This window comes from Heterodontus francisci, chromosome 4 (assembly GCF_036365525.1).
Source record: "Heterodontus francisci isolate sHetFra1 chromosome 4, sHetFra1.hap1, whole genome shotgun sequence".
Taxonomy (NCBI): Eukaryota; Metazoa; Chordata; class Chondrichthyes; order Heterodontiformes; family Heterodontidae; genus Heterodontus; species Heterodontus francisci.
This window is the reverse complement of record NC_090374.1, coordinates 146,583,901-146,606,634: the sequence shown is the minus strand read 5'-3', so window position 1 is coordinate 146,606,634 and position 22,734 is coordinate 146,583,901. Positions and strand designations below refer to the sequence as shown.

The following is a 22,734-nucleotide window of genomic DNA, read 5'->3' as shown; positions in this document are numbered from 1 at the left end:
GTGCTGGCAAATGGGATTAGGTAGACAGGTCAGGTGTTTTAATGCATCGGTGCAGACTCGATGGGCCAAAAGGCCTCTTCTGCACTATTATTCTGTGATTCTGAACTTTAGGCTCCCCTTACTCCACATAGCTTCTATTTCACTTTCTCCACCATCCTCCCCTCTTTTTTTTTTTCTCCTCCCACCTCCCACCGTTCTTTTTCTCCACCAATCCCACCCCACCCAGCCGTCACCACCAACCGTTGGCAGCCATATGTGCATCATGCTGCAGTCCACCTTGTGCCTATGTGCCTCTGTGTGCCAGGCTCTGCCCACCAACTCAACCCAAGGACCAATTGGAACAGTGCAGACAGACAAAAACTGCATTTTATTATTAGATTGTGTTATCTCATTAATCATGCCTTACTTGTTGCCTATTGGTAAAATAATCCAGTTTTATCATAATTTCAAGTAGTCCTAATTTTAAACCCTACTTTAACAATGACATTCCAGTTCCCCACAAACTGTCCTCGTGGTAAATCCATTTTTAAAATAATTCACTATTACCAGATTAAAGGAAGCTTTGTGCCATTTGTCTGCTGAGATCTGAACTAAGATTGCCAGAACTGATGTCACTTTTTGCAGTTTAAGAAAGCTGTAATGGAGCCCATCAGTCTAGGGCCAATTGTCTGCAAGACTAATGGCCATATTGGTCTGAATTTTGTGGTGGTCATAATGGTGAAATTGTATGCATTCTACTGCTCTGAAATTCGAGTCTATGCAAACACAGTGTTGTCAGTGATTTTATGTTTTCCCATTGGGTGTGCTGTTCGTGTTTCTCCCTCTCCCTCCACCTGACTGTTATTGAGTAGAAATCACTGAACTGACAAAAACCTGCCCTTTTACACTATTAGTCTTGCTGTAAAAGTCCTTGAAGTTGTACCTTGTTGAATCAGATGTAACTGAGGTTTTAAACAACATACTAAACTCATAATTAATGTTAAACAACCTCACTGGCCTGGAAAAGCTAATTTTGTATTTGTGGAATGTCAAATTTCTCAATTATGATTTTAAAAAAAACATTTTTAAATTTTTTTAAAAGTTTGATATTTCAGCTTCTAACTTAATCCCATGTGTATGTCCCAGTCACTTATTTGGTGTACTTAAATTTAATTCAAATTGAAGGATATCAGTGGCATTTTACTTCTTGGTTTGTTGTTTGAGAATGCTTCAACATGCTTACCCTGTGTAATGACACTACTGTTGCTGGATACCTGAAGATCCACTTGTCTTGGTGGCAGATTCAAACTGACATTGGTGTAAAGGAAGTCCACGCCACAGATGACTTGATCTTTGTGGGCAGCTTTCTTCAAGGCCAGCAGTGAGAGCTGTTTTTTTTGCTGCTGACTGCAAAATCCAGGCCATTATAACTTGCTGTGCAAGCTAGTCTCTGATCATTTATGTATGTAAAATACTTTGTATATAAAGTGGACTCCATTACGTATGAGTGAAATTTTTCATGCTGTTTTTAATAATACATCTTAATATTCTACATAACTAGGTGCTGCACATTTATCTAAAGTAGGAAAGGACAATGACCCTGAGAAATCAGATCATGGATCCTCCCAGTGTGCCAGTACATCAAGTATTTTCCAGAATTGTGCAATGGAGGTAAGAAAATTATACTTGACTCTTGTAAAAGGCATAGCAATCATTCTTAAAACTATAAACCAAAAAGTTAAAGCTACAGTTCTTACAAAAATTCTTAAAATTAGGTAGAAACTCATGCTTACATCTGCTTGAATAGACAAATGATGCCTGGTATTATTCTTTCATCTGAAAGATGGTGCCTGTTGCAGTGTAGTACTCTCATTAACTTATGAATTGAAAGTTTCAATTGGCTGGTAGCTGTTAAACTTCTGAATTTACATTAATTTGGTCTGAGGCAATCTTTTCTGTTTTGCTGAGCTTTGGGAAATCGTGTTGCAGACACCAACTTTTGTCAAAATAAGAATAAACAAACTGCCATAGAGGATGGGCATATATAGGTTCAATTCCTGCTTAGCTCAGCACTGAGGAGAGACTGTTAGTAAAAAGTAAAATTGGAAAGTAGAGCCATGTCCAGAGAATACTTGGTGCTTGTTAATGGTTGTATGTTGCTATCTTGGAAGTACTTTTGACTGCAGATGTCAGGCCAGGTGAGGAAAAAGGAAAAAAAAATAACCGACTTTGACAATGGGAATTTTAACATCAAGTTCCTGTTTTTAAACTCTGTTCCTTATTCTAAAATCCTTTTTTGTAACATTCCAGTATATCTACCAACCTAGTCATAGGCCATACACCATGAGCATCAGGTAATGACATCGCCAACCCTAGACTGAATTCAGATTCATTTATTGTTTTTTGTATGGATGCAATTACCTATCAATGCTGAGCTCACAGGTATTTTTCTTTTTGCGATGGCATCTACTTCTAAGAATGTTGGAATAGAAATTATACCAAAGAGTAATTTATATGGCAATAACTTCACACTTAGAAAGGAAAATTCTTGCCATTCGCAATTATCTCACCTTCAGTCACATTCCTGTTTTGTCACCAGATGTGGTAGTGTGGACTGAATTTTGTACTTGAACATTAGCTTCAGTTGTTATACGTTAGTTATTCTTCCATAGAGCTGTTTAAATGTGCATGCCTTAGGCCTATTATACTTCAGAATATTTTGTGGTACTGCATAATTTTGATTCTGATGAAATTAGAGGAACATCTTGTTTTATTATTTATTTGACTAAATCAAAATGTACATAATTTTTTTTCTAAAGGAACAAACAGAGCAAAGATATTTGATTAATCTGTTATATTGCACTTTTTTCCCCCAAAGGTATTGATGTCCAGCTGTTCTCAGTGTCGTGTCTGTGAAGCTTTAGTTTACGATGAGGAGATTATGTCTGGCTGGAGTGCAGATGATTCTAACCTTAACACCACATGTCCATTTTGTAAAAATACTTTTTTGCCAGTTCTAAATATTGAGTTTAAGGACCTACGAGATGCTGGAAGGTACTGAATTGTTTGTATTTTTTTTGCTCCCGTTCATAAAATATCGTGGTTGATATTAAAAAATGTACTATTTCTCTCCAAGCATTTGGACAAGGCAGCAAGTAAGTGTTGGAGAGTAGACAGGATGGAGGCACCCTGGCATCTGCTTAGTATATTCTCCCCCCTGTTCAGTTGGTATCAGGAGCTTGCTATGCTTTGGTGTCCTGAAAATATGTGCAACAAAGTGGTAAAATTGATTAGTCTCTTTGGATATACCACTGCTTTTCTTTTGTGTTTTAAGAAAAATATTACAGATAAGTGTATCAAATATGTTTCTAAAAGTAATGAAGTGCTTTTATGCTTTCCTGTTGGCGTTTTTCAAGTCATAGTCATAGCATTATACAGCACAGAAACAGGCCCTTCGGCCCATCGTGTCTGTGCCAGCCATCAAGCACCTATCTATTCTAATCCCATTTTCCAACACTTGGCCCGTAGCCTTGTATGCTATGGCGTTTCAAGTGCTCAGCTAAATACTACTTAAATGTTGTGAGGGTTCCTGTCTCTACCTCCACTTCAGGTAGTGCATTCCAGATTCCAACCATCCTCTGGGTGAAATTTTTTTTCCTCTAAACCTCCTGCCCCTTACCTTAAATCTATGCCCCCTGGTTATTGATCCCTCCGCGAAGGGAAAAAGTTTCATCCTATCTATGTCCTTCATAATTTTGTATACCTCAATTGAGTCCACCCCCTCAGCCTTCTCTGCTCTAAGGAAAACAACCCTAGCCTATCCAGTCTCTCTTCATAGCTTAAATGCTCCAGCCCAGGCAACATCCTGGTGAATCTCCTCTGCACCCTCTCCAGTGCAATCACATCCTTCCCATAGTGTGGTGCCCAGAGCTGTATACAGTACTCCAGCTGTGGCCTGACTAGTGTTTTATAAAGTTCCATCAAAACCTCCCTGCTCTTATATTCTATGCCTTGGCTAACAGAGGCAAGTATCCCATATGCCTTCCTACCTACCTACCTTAGCTACCTGTGCTGCTGCCTTTAGTGATCTCTGGGCAAGTACACCAAGGTCCCTCTGACCCTCTGTACTTCCTAGGGTCCAAGTGATGGTGAAACATGCAGCAAAATTAATATTGATTAGAGATAAAACTGCTTAAGTATCCTTGAAAAAAACATTTTGGTAGAAATGCACATTTTTTTGTCAAAATTGCAAACATTGCTGCCTGCACGTTTATGGTCAGTACATGAATTTGAAGTCTGACTTTTTTTCAGTTTTTTCTTGAAATCCAGTGTGTCTGGAGACAGTTTGCACAGCAACAATGTAACCTCAGCAGCTGAACATGTGCAGAAAACTGACTGTGTTCCTGCAGCATCGACTCTAGTAAACTTGGCAGATTCACCTGTTGCCACAGTAACCCAGGCAGAATCCTCTTCTGATAAATGGTAAGGTTTCTGTAACATTCAAATGTGCTTAATTGCCTTCTCGTTAGCTTCTTTGTCTAACCATAATGTTTTGCTTATCTCCCTCTTTGAACCACACACTATTCCAAAAAAATGTCTTTGGGAGAATTCTGGGAGTAATGTACTGCTGAAACTGGTTGCAGGTGCATGAGAGCAACCCAAAGATTGACTGGCTATGTTTTATTCTTCTTTCCCATGTTTTGTGTCGTCACTTGGGGAAAGGTTGAAAGCACAAATCTGTCTCTTATTACTGTCTACTATTGAGAGTTTGAAGTTTTAAATGTGCCTCACTCCCACTATCACCCATTTCCTCGTGACCAGTCTTGCACAGGCATTTGTAGAGGCTTGGGAGTTCTGTGCTGTCAGCAAAAACTTGGTATGTTGCATAAGAAGATTTAGAGGAACAGCAAAATGCATTTATTTTGAAGGCATTAACAAAATATAAGTTTGTTTAAAAAAAAAAGACAAAATTTGGATGTGTATACAAATAAGGTAAAAGGAGGTGAGGAGGGCTGGATCTAGCAGCTAAGTGTCTTTATTACAAGTGGTTACGATTTGGAATGCGTTGCCTGATAGGGTGGTGGAAACAGGTTCAAAAGTAGCTTTCAAAAGGAAATTGGATAAATACTTAAGAAGGAAATATGCTGTAGGGATATGGGGAAATGGGGAGGAGGACTAACTGGATTGCTTTTCCAAAGAGCCAGTGCAGACTCGATGGACTGAATGGCCACCTCCTGTGCTGTACTATTCTATGATATGATTTTATGAAGGGTATTTTTTTCCCCCCTTTTGGACCAGTGCTTTATCAGAGAACTCCCAGGAATTACTAGACAATGGAAATGATGAACCTCCAAAACGGACAGCATCTTTGATTAGAAGTTACAGTGTTGGTGGTCCATTGCAAAACTTAAATGTGTCTCAGCAGCCTACACATGGTATTTCAACAACCAGCCTCCCAAATAGTCTGCAGGAAAGTGTGGTAAGTAGTTAATGCAGCCAGATATGCAATGAATTGATGTAATAGCTTGTTTGGAAAAGAAACTTTTGGATCCACAGATTTGTGCACTCTGCAATGAATTATTTCCTGAAATAAAGTTCAAGATTTAATTTTTTATTTAAAATATAAGTACAGTATAGCTCAGTAGGAGATCATGACAATTGATGGAAATCCCCACTTGAAACTTGAGTTCCTTTCTGTAAGTAGGTAAGTCCATCAAAATAATTCTGCCTGTATATAAATTATTTTCATGTTGGAAAATTGATTGAGTGTGTTAATTGACAACTTATCCACATTGATGAAAGAGGCTCAAACTAGGAGACATTATTTAATGTTTAGGAAGTTGATACTGAACTATTTAACCCACAGTGGTAAAGATAAATGGAATAAAATTACCAAAGGAGGCCAAGTGTTATTAAAGAAACTGAATTGAAGGATGTGGTGAGGAAGAAGGAAGGTGTGGTTAAAATCAACTAAAATGGGATTGACCCAATCAGCCTATCCCTTTTCTAAAATTGCCTTTATGTACTATGTAGAAAAATTAGTTTTTTTGACAAAGCACCACCTGGTGGATTTCTAAACTACCTTCTTAGTTTCTCTGTAGTTATTCCTATCTAAACAGATAAGGGCCTCTCCAGCTGTAACTTTCTGAATTTTTGGTAAGACACAGCTGGCACAGTTGTGTGGCTTTCAGGCATTGGAACTTTTTTCTATTCTAACTGTTTTTAAAAAAAAAATTGGGTGATATCAACAGATCATGAATGTTTTTTTGTAGCAGTTGAATTCAAATTCTCCCATGAAAAATTGTGCAATTTCAACAGGAGTTTTTTCTTAAAAAAACTGATTCATTAACGTCCTTGAGAAAAGACTGTGCACTTCATGTAAATTGAGTCTCTCACTAAGTGACTGTTAATGCCTTCAGACATGGTACAGCAAGTCGCTCAGTTATACCAAGTTCCTACCACATATTTAGGCAATTGACAATAGATAATATGGCTTTGCTAATATTACCTACATCCCACGATGTTTTTTGTAATCCTCCATTCTTTCTAAATCAATTGTATACAAGTAAGTGAATGTGCTGTGTGACAATGTTTGAGGTATGCTTGGATAAAAACTCACAATCTTATTAAATTGAAAACAGAAATTTTAATCTTTCAGTAATTTCCCTGTTAGATTTCAGGTGTGTCTGGTGCATCTTTTTATATCTGCTTGCTTAGGCACTAAAAGCGTCCACACATTTTGGAGGCCAAATTTCCATGTTTCTCTCTATTCCTGCTTATAGTGTTGGACTGTAAATGGAATGATTCTGTCATTTAGATTTGTTTTGTCTTGACGGACTTTGATCAGGTCAGATGTCTGCCATGTGCAGAAACCCATCACTGAGCTTCCAAATCAGACAACTGAGGTTGCAACTTTTCTGATGCAGAGCTCTTGCACTCTCTTCCCTGCCCCCAATTTGAACACAGGCCACCTAACTGAAGTTGACTGATTAGGTACAGGTTAATAGCCCAAATTTTGGTGGTGCCACCACCCCCACCTTCAAATGTATGCAGGACCAACTGAAATTGCTCAGCGTAAACTTCCCACTGCTTGTCTATCCAAGACCACTCTTTGTTACAACGTTGGTTCCAAATCTGCCTGAAATCTGAAGAGGACAATCCAAGAACTGGTCTACCCCCTTCTACCCCCATTAATGAGCCAGGCTGACTTAATAATTAACATTAACTTGATTTATATAGTGTCTTTTAACATAGTAAAATGTCCTAACGAGCATAATCAAACCAAAATCAAAGGAGGAGACAGGGCAATGGGAAACTAAAAGCTTGGTCAAAGAGGTAAGTTTTAAGGAGTAGCTTAAAGGGGGAGAAAGATGGAGGTTCAGGGATGGAATTCCAGAGCTTGGGGCCAAGACAAAACAAGGCACAGCTGCTCATGGTGGGTCAAGCAAAGTGAGGAATGCACAAGAGGCTAGAGTTGTTGGAAGATTGTAGGACTAGAGGAGGTTAGTGTTGGGGAAGAGCAAGACCTTGGAAGGTTTTGAAAATAAGGATGAGAATTTTGAAATATGTGTTGCTGGATCTGGAACCACTGTAGCTCAGTGAGCACAGGGGTGATGGGTGAATGGGATTTGGTGCAAGCTAGTGTACAGCCATCAGAGTTTTGGATGAGCTCAACTTCATTAACTGTTTCCTCAAGTGCTTTGACTTGACCAGCTCACGCCTTGATTTATCTAATCCTTTGCCAAGGCTTAATTTGATTTTCATGTTCCCAGTGTGTCACCTTGAAGCCATCTGGACTTCTTCCCCTCCCTCCTCTTCCCTCTGCTTCCCTCAGGAGGTTAGAACTTAATTTTGAATGTTCCTGAATCTGGTTTCTGTTTCAATTTTTCTTTTGAAAGTGGTTCTACGTATTTAGTTTCTGATGAATATTTTAAATGAATATGAATTAATTGTACACCATTTTATATTTGTTCATTAGGATCCTGTGGGTCTCAAAAGCAGACCTAATCCAAAGCCTGTGTCAGTACCATATCTGAGTCCTTTAGTGCTGCGTAAGGAGTTGGAGTCCTTGCTGGAGAATGAGGGAGATCAGGTGATTAACAGCTCCAAGTTTATCAACCAGCACCCCATCATATTTTGGAATCTTGTTTGGTATTTCAGAAGGCTGGATTTGCCAAGCAACCTGCCGGGTCTCATCCTGACTTCTGAACATTGTAATAAAGGAATACAGGTACGTAGATGATTAGTGGCTGCTGTATTTTAAGAGGTAACATTCATAAGTTAGACTTGACAGCACAATTTCAGCATACTAAATCATGTGTTCAAACGAACACATGCTAGTCACTAGTATAACTCTTTACTTTCTTAACAAGATGATAACTAAACTAATCAAAATCTTGTGTATACAATGCAAATTTGGTTAGTGAAAGGGCCATTAAGATTAATCCTTGTAGCATCATGGTACGTTGGTGTGATCAAGGGTAGTTCTACAAAATGTTTGTGAGTTGGATTCAGTGTTTACTTATTTTATACGCCACCTCTAATCATTGAAATTCCTTCAGCTTGGGAGAAATTTTGAAAACTCTAATGAGAGTCTGAAAATGCAATTGAAGAATAGTCATGTTTTCTTCACCTTGTCAGCTTCCATGTCATTCATGGGAAGGAATCTTTAAGTAATTTTTGAACAAGTGATTTAATCCCCATTTTGTAGTATGTATGACTGGGTTGTCTGAGCTATAGTCCATAATCCACAAGCTACCCAGTTTTTGGCATGTGAGCCCACAAAGCCCAAGCAACTTGGTTCTATTTGTGCTTATTTTTTTTAAAGATATTTCTTTCCCTAAAGGGCATTAGTGAACCAGATGGGTTCCCTCAAAGGAGGGAACACCGATATCCTGGAGCATATCAACATTACAAAGGAGGAGGTGTTGGAGGTTTTGAAGCGCATTAAGGTGGATAAATCCCCAGGGCCTGACCAGGTGTATCCTAGGATGCTATGGGAAGCAAGGGAGGAGATTGCTGGGGCCCAGGCAGAGATTTTTGTATCATCGTTAGCCACGGGTGAGTTATCGGAAGACTGGAGGATAGCTAATGTTGTGCCTTTATTTAAGAAGGGCAGCAGGGATAAGCCAGGGAACTACAGGTCAGTGAGCCTTACATCAGTGGTGGGAAAGTTATTGGAAGGGATTCTGAGAGACAGGATTTATATGCATCTGGAAAGGCAAGGTCTGATTAGGGATAGTCAGCATAGCTTTGTGCGTGGGAAATCATGTCTCACGAATTTGATTGAGTTTTTTGAGGAGGTGGCCAAGAGGATTGACGAGGGCAGGGCGATGGACGTTGTCTACATGGACTTTAGCAAGGCTTTTGACAAGGTCATGCATGGTAGGCTGGTCCAGAAGGTTCAAACACATGGGATAGCAAATTGGATACAAAATTGGCTTGGTGATAGGAGGCAGAGGGTGGTAGTGGAGGGTTGTTTGTCATATATATTAATGACTTGGATGTGAATGTAAGGGGCATGATTAGTAAGCTTGCAGATGACACCAGAATTGGTGGTAGAGAGGACAGTGAAGAAGGTTGTCTAAGGTTACAGCAGGATACAGATCAACTGGGAAAGTGAGCAAGGTAGTGGCAAATGGAATTTAACGCAGACAAGTGTGAAGTGATGCATTTTGGGAGAGTTAAACCAGGGCAGGACATATACAGTGAATGGCAGTGCCCTGGGGAGTGTTGTTGAGCAGAGAGACCTTGGGGTGCAAGTACATAGTTCCCTGAAAGTGGCAACACAGGTAGACGGGATGGTGAAGAAGGCACATGGCATGCTTGCCTTCATCGGCCGAGGCATTGAGTACAAGAGTTGGGACATCATGTTACAGTTGTACATAACTTTGGTTAGACCGCATTTGGAGTACTGTGTGCAGTTCTGGTCGTCGCACTACAGGAAAGATGTGATTAAGCTAGAGAGGGTGCAGAAAAAATTCTCAAGAATGTTGCCTGGTTTGGAGGGCTTGAGTTATGAAGAGAGATTGGATAGGCTGGGTCTGTTTTCCCTGGAGCAAAGGAGGCTGAGAGGGGACATGATAGAAGTATATAAAATTGAGAGGCATAGATAGGGTAGATAGCCAGAGTCTATTTCCTGTGGTAGGGGTGACTAAAACTAGAGGGCATAGATTTAAGGTGAGCGGGAGGAGGTTTAAAGGGGATCAAAGGGGTAAATTTTTCATACAAAGAATAGTGGGTATCTGGAATGAGCTCCCTGAGGAGGTGGTGGAGGCAGGGACAGTAGCGACATTTAAGAGGCATCTGGACAGGTACTTGAATGAGCAAGGCATAGAGGGATGTGGAATTAAGTATAGATAGGCATTATGGTCGGCATGAACGCAGTGGGCCGAAGGGCCTGTTTCTATGCTGTACGACTCTATGGTTCAACAGTGTTTTCCTGGTCATCATTAGACTATTTCTAATGCCAGATTTATTAATTGCATTCAAATTTCACCATCTGCTGTGGTGGAATTCGAACCTGTATCTCCAGAGCATTAGCCTAGGTGCTGGATTACTAGTCCAGTGACATTACCACTACACCACCGCCTCCTTTATACAAGGCTTACTCCTAATGGCACTAGGTCTTCCAGTCTTTTAAGAGCAGTTTATTTATGTTCCAGTGTCCCTAAATCTGTGTACTTCACAAGCTGTTTTAATGAATTTTTAATGAACTTTTGTGTTCAAGATGAAGGATTTTCATGTAAGGGAATGGGACACTTTCATTTTGGGCATTGTCCATATCGGGTATAGCACAGTTAAATGCGGAGTGATGTTCTCTGTACTTGCGAACTCTGTCACACTGATATTTTTACATATTGTGCAACAGCCATTGAGAGTTTGCTACCTCTATGCTCTTAAGGTAACTTGAAGTTTGGTTCTGTCTCCCATTGACTCTGCTTTCATAAGTTGGTTGAGCAAATCTAAAATGATTATGTACAACTGATGTGGTTAACCTTGCTCTGAACAAGGTTCAGCCTGCACAATTTCCTACACTTTGTTTTTTTTCTGACTGACCTAGTGTGACTTGGAGCTGTGTTTGTATTTTTTTGGTAGAATTTACAGCACAGGAGGTCATTCACCTTATGGTGCATGCTAGCTCTTCAACTGGAGTTGTTTATACTAATCCCATTTTTTATATTTTTAAAGTGGAAGATAGTCACTGGCAAGGGCAGTGATGAAACTAATGTATTCAGTCTTTCCAATATTTCAAAATTATGCCTCTTCGATATAATTTACAGTTTATTCTTTCAGGTTGAGCTGGAACCTTAGTTAATTTCAGGACAGCTTCAACTCCTAAAGTACACCATCTTTCAAATTCACCAAGCCCACACTTGCAAATAATGAACAGTAAATTCTCTGTTTAAGAGACATTTGTTCTTTCCCCTAAAATTGTCCAATTTATCTATTAACATAAGAACTAGGAGCAGGAGTAGGCAATTCAGCCCTGCGAGCCTGCCCTGCCGTTCAATACGATCATGGTTGATCTCATCTCTGCCTCAGCTCCACTTTCCTGCCCGTTCTCCATAACCCTTCAAACCACTACTAATTAAAAATCTGTCTATTTCCTCCTTAAATTTACTCAATGTCCCAGCATCCACCGCACTCTGGGGTAGTGAATTCCACAGACTTACAACCCTTTGAGAGAAGTATTTTCTCCTCATCTCTGTTTTAAATCTGCTACCCCTTATCCTAAAGCTATGACCTCTCGTTCTAGATTGCCCCACCAGAGGAAACATCCTCTCTACATCTACTTTGACAATCCCCTTAATCATCTTATATACCTCAATTAGATCTCCCCTTGTTCTTCTAAATGCAAGAGAGTAAAGGCTTAAATTGCTCAATCTCTCTTCATGAGACAAACCCCTCATCTCTGGAATCAATCTAATGAACCTCCTTTGAACTGCCTCCAATGCAACTACATCCCTCCTCAAGTAAGGGGACCAAAACTGTACACAATACTCCAGGTGGGGTCTCATTAATGCCTTGTACAGTTGCAGCAACATTTCCCTACTTTTATAATCTATTCCTTTAGCAATAAATGCCAGAATTCCACTTGCCTTCCTTATTATCTGTTGCACCTGCATTCTAGTTTTCTGCGATTCATGCACGAGGACACCCAGATCCCTCTGCACTAAAGCACTCTGAAGTTTTTCTCCATTTAGATAATTTGCCTTTCTATTCTTCCAACCAAAATGGATAACCTCGTTTATCCACGTTAAACTCCATCTGTCAAATTTTGACCCATTCACCTAACCTATCCATATCCATTTGTAAATTTCTTATTTCTTTATTGTAACTTACTATCCCACCTATTTTAATGTCATCTGCAAATTTGGCTATAGTACCCTCTATCCCTGCATCCAAGTCATTAATATAGTTTGTAAATAGTTGGGGCCCGAGGACCGAACCCTTTAGTTACATCTTGCCAACCAGAAAAGGACCCATCTCTGTTTTCTGTTGGTTAGCCAATCCTCTATCCAAGCTAATAAATTGCCCCTAACCTCATGTGATCTTACCTTGTGTATTGACCTTTTGTGCGGTACCTTATCAAATGCCTTCTGGAAGTCCAGATATACTACATCTACAGGATCCCCATTATCTACTTTGCTGGTTACATCTTCGAAGAACTCTAGCAAATTAGTCAAACACGATTTACCCTTCATAAAACCATGCTGACTCTGATGGATTGCATTTTGACTTTCTAAATGTCCTGTTATTACTTCCTTAATAATGGATTCTAACAATTTCCCAACGACCGATGTTAAACTAACTGGTCTATAGTCTCCTACTTTCTGCCTCCCTCCCTCTGCGGAGAGTTTCATCTGTTGACTTTTTCTTATTAAAATAAAACCACCCAGTTTGAATAACGGCGTTATTTTAGCATTTTTCCAATCCACTGGAACCTTTCCTGCAATCGGAATTTTGGAATATTATAACCAATGGATCCACTATCTCCGCTGCCACTTCTTCCTTTAAGACCCTAGGATGTAGGCCATCAGGCCCTGGGGACTTGTCTGCCTTCAATCCCAATAGTTTACTCAGTACTTTTTCCATAGTGAAGAATGTTCTACGTTTCTCCCTTTCTATAACCTCTGCATTACCTGTTGCTATTGGGATGGTACTCGTGTCCTCCACTGTCAAAACTGAGGCAAAATACTGATTTAGTGTGTCTGCCATTTCTGTGTTCCCAACTATTAATTCCCCAGTTACATCCTCCAAGGGACCAACCTTCATTTTAGCTACTCTTTTCCCTTTTATATACTCTTAGAAGCTTTTGTTATCCGTTTTTATATTTTGCACTAGTTTTCTTTCATAATTTACCTTTGCTCTTTTTATTACTTTTTTTAGTAACCCTTTGTTGATCTTTAAAAGTTTCCCAATCTTTCAGCCTGCCACTGGCCTTTGCAATATAGTATGCCTTAGTTTTTGTCTTTGTTATCCTTAACTTCCTTGCATAGCCATGGATGTTTTCCCCCCCTCTTACAATCTTTCTTCTACTCTGGAATATATTTTAGTTGGGAGGAATTGAATATCTCCTTAAACATCTGCCACTGCTCATCAACTGTCTACCTTTTAGTCTTCCTGCCCAGTCCACTAGGGCCAAATCTGTCCTCATGCCTACCTTTATTTAACTCCAGAATGCTAGTGTGGGACTCCAGTTTTGCATCCTCAAACTGAATTTGAAATTCTAGCATGCTGTGATCACTCTTCCCTAGAGGATCCTTTAACTATGAGATCATTAATTAATCCCACCTCATTACATAATACCAAATCTAAAATAGCCTGCTCCCTGGTTGGTTCTGCAACATATTGCTCCAAAAAACAATCTCTCATACATTCAATGAACTCTCCCTCGAGGCTACCCTCATCAATTTGATTAATCCAGTCTATATGCATATTAAAATCACCCATGATTATTGCCGTACCTTTCTTATATGCCCCCAGTATTTCCTAGTTTAACTGTGCCCCACTGCGGAACTACTGTTGGGGACCATGGACTTCTTTCCCTTGCTATTTCTTATTTCTACCCAGACTGATTCTACATCTTGATCTCCAGTGCCTATATCATTTCTCACTACAGCACTGATCTCTTCATTTACGAACAAAGCTACACCACCTTCTTTTCCTTCCTGCCTATCCTTCCGAAAAACTGAGTACCCTTGGATATTCAATTCCCAAACCTGGTTTCCCTGCAACCACGTATTAGTAAGCACCACTAAATCACACCCATTCGTCTCTATTTGCGCCGTTAACTCATTAATTATATTCCGAATGCTTCGTGCATTCAGATACAAAGCCTTTAAGTTTGTTCTATTATCAAATTTCCCTACTCTTGTATGATTCCTTGGTGCAATATGATGTTCACACATTCTGTCCCAACCTTTTATTTTCTGGTAACAATCAGCCTCATCAGTAACTGCACTCCTACCTTCTCCTTTTAACTTTGACTTCCTAATTTTCCATGCAACTGAACCCTCCCCGCACTGCCCCCCCACCCCCACCCCAATTATTTAGGTCAAAGCCCTATCTACAGCCCTAGTTATGCAATTCGCCAGGACTCTGGTCCCAGCATGATTCAGGTGGAGCCCGTCCCATCGGAACAGCTCCCTCCTTCCCCAGTACTGGTGCCAATGTCCCATGAATTCGAACCCATTTCTCCCACACCAATCTTTGAGCCACGCATTTACCTCTTTAATCTTATTGAACCTGTGCCAATTAGCTCGTGGCTCAGGTAGTAATCCGGAGATGATTACCTTTTTGGTTCTGCTTTTTAATTTAGCCCCTAGCCACTCATATTCCCTCAGCAGAACCTCTATCCTCGTTCTTTTTATATCATTGGTACCTACGTGGACCATGACAACTGGATCTTTCCTCTGCCACTCCAAGTTCCTCTGCAGCCCAGATGAGATATCCTGAACCCTGGCACCAGGTAGGCAACACAGCCTTCGGGACTCACGATCCTGGCCACAGAGAGCAGTGTCTTTGCCCCTAACTATACTAGCCCCGATTACAACTACATTTCTCTTTTCTCCCCCCACTTGAATGGTTCCCTGTACCACGGTGCTATGGTCAGTTTGCTCATCCTTCCTCCAGTCCCTGCTCTCGTCCACACAGAGCAAGAATCTCGAACCTGTTGGACAAGAACAAGGGCTGACGCTCCTGCAACACTACCTCCTAGATCCCTCTACCTGCCTCATTCATAGTCACACCCTCCTGTCCTTGACCACTGGCCGAATTCAAGGTAGTTAATCTAAGGGGTGTGACTGTCTCCTGAAACAAGGCATCCAGGTAACTCTTCCCTTCCCTGATGTGTCGCAGTGTCCAAAGCTCAGAATCCAACTTGTCAACTCTGAGCCTGAGTTCCTCGAGCAGCCAACAGTTGCTACGGATGTGGTCACTAGGAACCACAATGGGGTCCATCAGATGCCACATCATGCAGGTACAGCACATCGCCTGGCCCTTCATCTCTATTTTATTTAATTAGATTTTAATTTGTTTTTTAAATTTCCGACTGGTCTTTAGTTTTTAATCTAAAATATTTCTCTTATTCACCTTTAATCTGAACTCAACTTAGAATAGGTAATTCAAATTAGCAGTTACTTACCAACCAATGAACTTACGGTTTTCCTGTGATGTCACTGTTTTTTTCAGTTTTTACTCCCTTAAAATACCCAAAAATTAGATTATTTACACTAAGAACCTTGATTCCCTAAAAAAAAAAAACCGACCTAATATATTTAAAAAAAAAACTGTAGGCCATTCTCTTTAGTTACTTACCGAGCTAGTTAGAGTTATTCCCTAACAGCTGTTACTCACCAGCCAATCACCTTGCAGCTTTCCTGTGATGTCACGGTTGACTTTTTTTCCCAAACTCTGGGTTTAGTCATGGCAGGAGAGCTTAAAGCCGTGGTTTGCTCCTCTTGCTACATGTGGGAATCCGGGAACATTTCCAGTCCCCAGGACCAGCATGTGTGCAGGAAGTCTGTCCAGCTGCAGCTCCTGGAAGCTCTGGTTTCAGAGCTAGAATGGCGGCTGGAAACTCTGTGGAGCATCCGTGAGTCTGAGAGCATTGTGGATAGCATGTATAGAGAGGTGGTCACACCGCAGCTGAAGGGACTTGAAGGAAGGGAATAGGTGACCACCAGGCAGTCCAAGAGAAACAGGCAGGTAGTTCAGGAGTACCCTGAAGTGCCACTTGCAAATCGGTATTCCATTTTGGAGGCTGATGAGGCTGGTTCCTCCAGGGAGTGCAGACAGAGCCAAACTTCTGGCACTGCAAGCAGCCTGTCTGTACAGGAAGGGGGGAAGAGAGGAAGAGCAATAGTAATAGGGAATTCTATAGTCAGAGGAACAGATAGGCGCTACTGTGGCCGTCAACATGACTCCAGGATGGTGTGTGGCCTCCCTGGTGCCAGGGTCCGGGATGTCACTGGCTGCAGGGCATCCTGAATGGGGAGGGTGATGAGGCAGAGGTCATGGTATATGTTGGTACCAATGACATAGGTAGAAATAGGGATGAGGTCTTGCATCAAGAATTCAGGGAGTTAGGCAGTAGACTAAAAAGCAGGACCTCTCTGGTTGTAAACTCTGGAATATTCCCAGTGCCACGTGCTAGCGAGTATAGAAATAGGAGAATAGCACAGATGAACGCGTGGCTTAAGAGTTGGTGCAGGAGGGAGGGTTGTAGATTCTTGGACCACTGGGACCGTTTCTGGGGAAGGTGGGACCTGTCCAAGCGGGATGGTCTACATCTGAACCAAAGGGGGACTAACATCCTTGCTGGCAGGTTTGCTAGTGCTGTTGGGAAGAGTTTAAACTAATTTGGCAGGGGGAGGGGATGTAGACTCCTAGCAGAATAGGGACACAGCTAAACACAGGAAAGCGAACAAGTCGGAGGGAATACAGCGGAAGTAAGTTTCAAGGGAGTAAGACCAGGATGGAAGGCCTCTACTTTAATGCCAGGAGTATTGCAGGTAAAACGGATGAGTTAAGGGCAAGGATTGACACGTGGAATTGTGATATAGTAGCCATCATGGAGACATGGTTGAGGGAGGGGCAGGATTGGCAGCTCATTATCCCAGGATATAGAATCTTCAGGCGAGAAAGAGGAGGGGGCATTGCAATATTAGTTAAGGAGTCAGTTACTACAGTAAGGAGAGATGATTTCTTGGAGGGGGCATCAAATGAAGCTTTATGGGTAGAGTTTAGGAATAAAAAAGGGACAGCCACATTGCTAGGTGTTTATTATAGACCCCCAGATAATCAGCGGGTAATTGAGGAGCAAATATGTGCGCAATTTGCAGAGATGTGTAAAAATAATAGGGTAATTATATTAGGTGATTTCTACTTTCCCAACATTAATTGGGATAGTCATCGTGTTAAAGGCTTAGATGGAGTGGAGTTTGATTTAGATTTAGAGATACAGCACTGAAACAGGCCCTTCGGCCCACCGAGTCTGAGCCGACCATTAACCACCCATTTATACTAATCCTACACTAATCCCATATTCCTACCACATCCTCACCTGTCCCTATATTCCCCTACCACCTACCTATACTAGGGGCAATTTATAATGGCCAATTTACCTATCAACGTGCAAGTCTTTTGGCTGTGGGAGGAAACCGGAGCACCCGGAGAAAACCCACGCAGACACAGGGAGAACTTGTAAACTCCACACAGGCAGTACCCAGAATTGAACCCGGGTCGCTGGAGCTATGAGGCTGCGGTGCTAACCACTGCGCCACTGTGCCGCCCATTTAAATGTATACAGGAGAACTTTTTAGCTCAATATGTAGAGGATCCAACAAGGCAGGGTGCAGTGCTGGACCTAATTCTGGGGAATGAAGCAGGACAGGTGGTTGATGTGTTGGGGGAACATTTTGGTGATAGCGACCACATGGTACAATTTAAGCTTGTTATGGAGAAAGAAATAGACAAGTTGCAAAAAAAGGTTTTGGATTGGGGGAGAACGAATTTTAGTAAAATAAGGCAGGATCTGGCCAAGGTAGACTGGAAAGAGTTACTTGTTGGGAAATCTACAGAAGAGCAGTGGGGGGCATTCAAAAAGGAAATGGGGAGGGTACAGGCCCAACATGTTCCCTCTAGGGTAATAGGTAGGAGCAACAAGCCCAGAGAACCATGGATGACCAGAAACATTCAGGGTACGATGAGAAGGAAAAGAGAGGCTTTTAGCAAATACAAGGAGAGCACATCAATGGAAGCATTAGTGGAGTACAGAAAGTGTAGGATGGAGCTTAAGAAAGCAATTAGGAGATATGAAAAAGCTCTGGCTGGTAAAAGGGAAAACCCCAAGATATTCTATAAGTATGTCAATGGGAAGAGGATAACCAGGGAAAGAGTAGCACCCATTAGGGACCAAGGGGGAAATTTGTGGGTGGAGCCAGAGGACAGTGGTAGGGTGTTGAACAAATACTTCACATCTGTCTTCACCCAAGAGAATGAGGATGTAGATATGGAACTGAGAGAGACTGTGAGGTTCTTGAGCAAATTGTCATAGGGAGTGACACGGTATTGGAAGGCTTAAAAGTGGACAAATCTCCAGGTCCGGACGATTTGTGTCCCAGGATGCTGTGGGAGGCGAGGGTGGAGATTGCAGGGGCTCTGACCCTAATTTTTAATTCCTCTCTGGCCACGGGGGAGGTGCCAGAGGACTGGAGAACAGCTAATGTGGTTCCACTATTTAAGAAAGGTTGTAGAGATAAGCCAGGGAACTACAGACCAGTAAGTCTCACATCAGTGGTAGGGAAACTATTGGAGAAAATTCTGAAGGAGAGAATCTATCACCACTTGGAGAGGCAAAATTTGATTAGGAATAGTCAGCATGGCTTTGTCAGAGGGAGGTCATGCCTAACAAATTTGATTGAATTTTTTGAGCATGTGACCAGGTGTGTAGGTGAGGGTAGTGCAGTTGATGTAGTTTACATGGATTTCAGCAAAGCCTTTGACACGGTCCCACGTGGGAGACTTATCAAGAAAGCAAATGCACATGGGATACAAGGTAACTTGATAAGGTGGATTCAAAATTGGCTTAGCTGTAGGAGACAGAGAGTGATGTCAGACGGCTGTTTTAGTGACTGGAAGCCAGTGTCCATTGGCGTACCACAGGGATCTGTGCTATTGTTTGTCATTTATATAAACGACATAGATGACTATGTGGGGGGCAGGATCAGTAAGTTCGCAGATGACACAAAGATTGGCCGAGTGGTTAACAGTGAGGTGGAGTGTCTTAGGTTACAGGAAGATATAGACGGGATGGTCAAATGGGCAGACAAGTGGCAGATGGATATTAATGCTGAAAAGTGTGAGGTGATGCACTTTGGAAGGAGTAATGTGACACGGAAGTATTCAATGAATGGCCTGACACTGGGAAGTTCCGAGGAACAAAGGGACCTTGGCGTGTTTGTCCATAGATCTCTGAAGGCAGAAGGGCAGGTTAATAGAGTGGTGAAAATGGCATATGGGACACTTGCCTTTATCAATCGAGGCATAGATTACAAAAGCAGGGAGGTCATGTTGGAGTTGTACAGAACTTTGTTTGAGTACTGTGCAATTCTGGTCGCCACATTATAGGAAGGATGTGATTGCATTGGAGGGGTTGCAGAGGCGATTCACCAGGATGTTGCCTGGGATGGAACATTTAAGCTATGAAGAGAGGTTGGATAGGCTTGGGTTGTTTTCGCTGGAGCAGAGAAGACTGAGGGGTGACCTGATCGAGGGGTACAAGATTATGAGTGGCATGGACAGGGTGGATAGGGAGCAGCTGGATATGGTCACAAGTTTAAGGTGAGGGGCGGGAGGTTTAAAGGGGATTTGAGGAAGAACTTTTTTTACCCAGAGGGTGGTGACAGTCTGGAATGCCCTGCCTGGGAGGGTGGTAGAGGCAGGTTGCCTCACATCCTTTAAAAAAAAATACCTGGATGAGCACTTGGCACGTCATAACATTCAAGGCTATGGGCCAAGTGCTGGCAAATGGGATTAGGTAGACAGGTCAGGTGTCTTTAATGCATCGATGCAGACTTGATGGGCCGAAGGGCCTCTTCTGCATGATTATTCTGTGATTCTGTTATGCAGTTTCATGTGCAATATACATTTCATTGAAATTCTCAAATGAACTGAATGGAAGCAGTTATTTTTTCCATTGACAAAAAGTTTAAAAATGCATATTTAACACGTGAATTGAAGATGTCAAAAATAGTTCTCAAATCATGTACTTTTTCCCCTCTCCTAGATGTCTCAGTCAAGTCTTTCCCAGGACAGCAAATTGGTCTACATACAGCTACTTTGGGATAACATTAATCTTCATCAAGAGCCTGGTGATCCCCTGTATATACGTTGGAGAAACAGGAGTAAGTGACTGAGATGGACTGCATATGATGGCTTTTCTTTCTCTGTACTTTTGCATTCACTTGGTGTGTTCTTTATTGCTTAATTTGTAGGCTAGTAGTAGTTTTCCTAATAGTAAAATATTAATGCAACAGCAGTAGATACAGTTCTCCCACACCCTCATCACAATAAGATACTCAATTTAGAAGAAATACTGATGTACGTATCACTTATTTTATATTGCCACTCAGCTGTGTTGACCAACAAGGGCCCAGAAACAGTAAGTGCTTTTGTAATCAAAGTTCAGCTTGACTATCTTAATTTGTTGCTAATTGGATCAAAACCCCAAACTTGAAATGTACAAATGTGAGAATTGGATCACAACAGATGGGAATATGTTCAAAAAGGAACTGTTAACACTGGAAATAATGGACCAAAAATATCACTGGATCAGTAGTCATTTATGTGCAAAAGAGGTTAACAAATGTTCAAAGTTTAAGTTAATGGCAGTACCTATACTTTAAGAAAGCTGTGTCATGGCTTATAATGTAATAAAAGACCTGTGCAACTTATTATCTGAACACTGATAATGCCATAATGATTTCATATAAATTAGAGTAAGATAGTTTGACAAGTGAAATTATCAAAGTTTCTGTCTAGAATATTGTCTGTGTTTTATTCAATGATCTGTTGAGTTTCACAATCTAGTGTGGGTTTGGGTCTCTGACAAATTGAATTCAGTATCCATTGTATTGCTGTGATCAACTCACTCCCATTGTCTATGCTCCCAACTTCTCTGTACATTCTGACTTTTAGAAAGGCAAGATGGACATTTTCTAAGTTGCTTCTCATGTTCAAATTTTGTCACCAAACCCCTGCAAAACAGCATGTATGATGATGGATTTTTTGTTGTTGTTGATGTGCCCTGCATGGGCATAAAACAGTAAGATATCTAATAGTCATCAACCTGAATGCTTGTGTATTTAAAGTATCATATTAATCTTTATTTGCAGACAAAGATTTGGCTGGTAGTTTAACTCCAGATAGTCAGGTCGAGAAGAATCCCCTACACATTATTGTGAGAAGTATCCAGACCAATGATGTGTTTGGACCTATATGCCTACTGCTGAAGGAGTCCAGCAAACACCCTGAAACGAAGCGACAAAGGTCAGAAACTCATGATCATGAGAGCCCTCTACCATATGTAAATGCTGAAAACAGAAATAGTCTCTTTCATAAACCTGTTTTTTTTAATATGCTGATACCTAATCTTCAATAACTGACAACCAGTCCAGGTGTGATGCTACTCTATGCATCTTGCTCCTGTAGTTAAATTTGTAGATTCTAATGCCTGTGAATGACTGCTGGAAACTGCCATTGCCTCTGTTTGTAATAGTGTATACACTAAAATCAACATACACTATGACAGATTTTGATTCATTAGTAGTTGGATAATCATTGGAATTATTTTCTTTATCCACAGGAGTATGTACAGGGAAATTATTTTTCTTTCCCTGGTGGCCCTTGGGAGAGAGAATATTGATATTGGTAAGTAAGGCTGGATTCCATGACTAATGTGTAGGAAGAACTTTTCAGATTTGTTGCAGCCTTTAGCCTCTTACCTTTGGAAATGAAATTTTAAGATTAAAGCAATCCTAATGTACAGCTGTTAGCTGTCATTCATGATGTGTGTAATGTATTAACTGATGCTATGTGCTGTGACAATGGCATGCATTGTACATTAGGCTATCCTAAAACTTTTCTCCCAGAGCTGCAAGTTTCCATGTTAACTCCTGAATATGTGCTGAGCAGCTCCTCCTGAGAGGAAAGTATAGAAAATGTCAACAAAAAATTTGAAGCTGCTAGTACTTACAGACTAGAGTGTGCATGAAAAATACTTTTCTGCTCTACTGAAGCTCTTTGCAAAAGATAAACTAAACTTAAAACTTCATCTCCACAATTGAAACTTGAGGCTGTTTTCCCAACTCCAGTAACACAGCATTGGCTAGTTTTGGAAATATCCATGTCTGAACGACTCACCATTGCTATCCTGTACTAGAAGTGTTGCTGACCTGCATTGAATGCTAAAGAAAAAGACTTGCATTTATATACAGGCAAAATACTGCAGATGCTGGAAATCTGAAATAAAAACAAGAAATGCTGGAAATACTCAGCAGGTCTGGGAGCATCTGCTGTGTATTTATATAGTGCCTTTCACAACCACAGGACGTCTCATAGCATTTTACAGCTAATGAGGTACTTTTGAAGTGTAGTTACTTTTGTGATTTAGGAAACATGACAGCCAATTTGCGCACAGCAAGTTCCCACAAACGGCAATATGATAATGTCCAGATATTTTCTCTTTTG

The 22,734-nt window shown here is 41.0% G+C and overlaps 1 protein-coding gene across 4 annotated transcripts in view; it reads left to right on the top strand.

The window, feature by feature from the left end:
- Positions 1-22,734, top strand: part of dennd4c (DENN/MADD domain containing 4C) — a 201,866-nt gene that overhangs the window by 169,547 nt on the left and 9,585 nt on the right. For all 4 annotated transcript variants that reach the window (XM_068030282.1, XM_068030281.1, XM_068030278.1 and 1 more), the window contains 8 exons: positions 1,541-1,650; positions 2,858-3,033; positions 4,291-4,461; positions 5,278-5,458; positions 7,958-8,209; positions 20,273-20,390; positions 21,381-21,534; positions 21,851-21,915. In XM_068030282.1, coding sequence (XP_067886383.1) covers positions 1,541-1,650; positions 2,858-3,033; positions 4,291-4,461; positions 5,278-5,458; positions 7,958-8,209; positions 20,273-20,390; positions 21,381-21,534; positions 21,851-21,915 — 1,227 coding nt within the window. The remainder of the gene's footprint in view (positions 1-1,540; positions 1,651-2,857; positions 3,034-4,290; positions 4,462-5,277; positions 5,459-7,957; positions 8,210-20,272; positions 20,391-21,380; positions 21,535-21,850; positions 21,916-22,734) is intronic.